Source organism: Elephantulus edwardii, unplaced genomic scaffold (genome assembly GCF_000299155.1).
Source record: "Elephantulus edwardii isolate Elephantulus edwardi_28Jun2011 unplaced genomic scaffold, EleEdw1.0 scaffold01440, whole genome shotgun sequence".
NCBI lineage: Eukaryota > Metazoa > Chordata > Mammalia > Macroscelidea > Macroscelididae > Elephantulus > Elephantulus edwardii.
The window spans coordinates 6732-9710 of NW_006401190.1; the positions used below are offsets into that span (position 1 = coordinate 6732).

The window sequence follows — 2979 nt, forward strand, 5'->3', positions numbered from 1 at the left end:
GGAGGGGAAGGTCCTCTATGAGGTGGACTGATTCAGTGACTGGGATAATCGGGATAGGAGTGTCAGAGACAGTGCGATTGGCACAGGACAGAGCAGAGTTTAGGGCTGTTGTACACAGGGTCGCTATGAGTCGCAAGCGACTTGAAGGCACATAACAACAACAACAACAAATTAAAAAATTACATTTCTAACTATGTTACACAAACCTTAAGTTAGATTTATATACTGTGCTCTGGGATGCATGTATAGGTCAAATGTTGTGTTTGCTTTACATCTGTCATCTACTGTGCTTTCCCTATTTTTATTAGTCTATAATTTATAACAAATAAAAAGGTTTTTTATTTGAAACTTAACATTTATACAATAAAGATTCCACAGACTCTATTTTTAAAATACTTATTTACTTCTTTAGCACAGCTGAGACATCATTTTAAGTTTCCTCACTCAACAATTTTTGCCCCTAATCCATTCTGCATTCTGGGTTCTTCTCTTTCCTAAGCAAACCCAACTCTATTTACCTCAAATTTCAGCTCCTTTTCTAGGTAAATCTGTACTCACTGCTCCATGAAGACAGCAACTATTTCTAAACATAATGTACTACTCAATTATTGAAGTGCCTGGGATTTTAAATTCATAATTAGTCTTTTCTTTGTAGATAAATTATTTGTTTGTAGGGGAGGCAATGTGTGGGAGGCAGAGACAAAAGACCTTATAATAACTTTACTATCTATTAGCTTGTCAGGAAATTAAGATGAATTGCATTTGGGAAATCTGCTGTCAGGGACCTCTCCAGAGTGCTGGAGAGCAAGGATGATCATCTAGAGACTAAGGTGTGCCTGTTCCAAGCCATGGTCTTTGCAATTACTTGCTATGCATCAGAGAGCTGGATAATAACCAAGGATGACAGAAGAATTATTGATGACTTTGTGTTGTGGTGCTGCAGAAGTGTTGTGGGCATAACACAGATTGCCAAGAAAACAAACAGGTTGGTTCTGGAGAGGGTGAAACTAAGTGCTGCTTGGAGGCAAGGATTTTGAGACTCTGACTCACATATTTTGGTCATACAGCCAGGCGGTGCCTGTCTTTAGAGAAGGCTATCATGCTTGGAAGGGTTATGGGACAGTGCAGGAAAGGAAGACCTCGGATGAGATGGATTTACAAAATAACTGGCGTAATGAGGGTAGACGTGTCAGAGCCAGTAGGATTGGCTCAGGATAGTAGGGTTCAGAGTAATCGTACATTGGGTCGCTATGAATCACAACTGACTTGGCGGCACATAACAACAACAATAATTATCTAAGTAAATTTAGACAAATTATGTCTAATATAGCTGAGTGTCAGTTTTCTTATTTATGGACTATATATTAACCATCATACGTTATTCTCTCTGACAACAGAAGCATCCTCTTTTTTTTTTAGTGAGAAAAATTTGTATTTAGAATTAGCCAGGTGGACTCAATTTAGATGATTCCAATTTCTTCACATAATCCATCCAGATTCTTGAATGATTTGTTTGGCATAATGATTGAACAGGTATGGTAAAAGGATAGAACTACAACATGTTTTTTTCTATTTTCAATCATGCTGTATTCCCTTGTTCTATTTGGAGAACTGCTTTGTCACCTAGGTATAGGTTTTGTGTGAGCACAGTAAAGTGCTCCGTGATTCCCATTCTCTCAATGTTAGCCATTATTTGTTATGATCCACAGTTAAAGGCAGAGGTCTTTATTTTTACATTTATATTTGTTCATATGTCTATGTTTTCTACAAACCACCTTATGTATAGAAACTATGTTTTACTAATCTTCATATCCCTGTCATAGTGCTGTTTGGAATAAAAGGATCAATAAATATTAAGTGAGTAAGTGAACAAACTCAAACCCAAACCCAGTGCTGTTGAATCTACTCCAGCTCACAGTAACCCTATAGGACAAGAACTAGCCCATCAGGATTCCAAGGCTGTAGTCTTTATGGACGCTGAGTATCACAAAGGCTCTGAACCATGCCCTATCCTGAGCCAACATCACCAACCTCACCACTGTTAATATTGACACCTCTCTCTTCTGTGGGACACTTGCCCACTGTGCCACCAGGACTCTTTGAACACCACAGCTCTGTATAATTAATACAAGCACTAGTTCTTAGGGAGAGGCACTGTTAACTCAGAGGCAGCACTTTTCTGGCAGCTTGAATCCACCAGTTGCTCTGAGAAAGACAGGCAATCTCATCTTATGCGATTTATAGACTCTGAAAACCCCTTGGAGGATTAGTTGGTTCAAACTTGACAGCAATGAGTTTGAGTTTTAAATCTAGGAAAAGTGACATTCTCAGATTTTTGTTTGATTAAAAAAAAGAATACAGCATCAACTGCAGTACATAAAAACAAAAAATTAGAAAGTAATTTTACCTTCTTGAAGAAAAAGTGGTTTGCTAAGTGGTTCAACACCATAGGGTTGCTAGGATCAATAGCATAGGCTCTAGAAAGAAGCTGAACGCCATTTTTTATGGAATCCGCCTAAAAGAAAATGAAAATAATGAGGTTATTACTTACATGGCACTTAAAAGTTTAATTATGTAATTAACATCTTAAAATTTTCTTTATAGTCTCAGGAAATAAAGCTACAGAAATCTAAGTTCAGATACCAAAATGTGACTCCTAACATTCGTTGGGATAAAAAAAAAAAAGAGATCGATGTTAAATAGAATATCATTTAAAAAGTTAACTGTAGCTTCTTCTCTCGGATCCTCGCTTCCAACATGACGAAGAAAAGGAGAAACAACGGTCGTGCCAAAAAGGGCCGCGGCCACGTGCAGCCTATTCGCTGCACAAACTGCGCCCGGTGCGTGCCCAAAGACAAGGCAATTAAGAAGTTCGTAATCCGAAATATAGTAGAGGCAGCTGCTGTCAGGGACATTTCCGAAGCGAGTGTTTTCGACGCCTATGTGCTTCCAAAGCTCTATGTGAAACTGCACTACTGT

At 38.4% G+C, this 2979-nt stretch overlaps 1 protein-coding gene across 1 annotated transcript in view; it reads left to right on the forward strand.

The window, feature by feature from the left end:
- The first annotated feature begins 2757 nt into the window (after positions 1-2757).
- Positions 2758-2979, forward strand: part of LOC102873116 (40S ribosomal protein S26-like) — a 472-nt gene continuing 250 nt past the window's right edge. The window contains exon 1 of the mRNA XM_006903459.1: positions 2758-2955. Within this exon, the coding sequence (XP_006903521.1) occupies positions 2758-2955 (198 nt within the window). The remainder of the gene's footprint in view (positions 2956-2979) is intronic.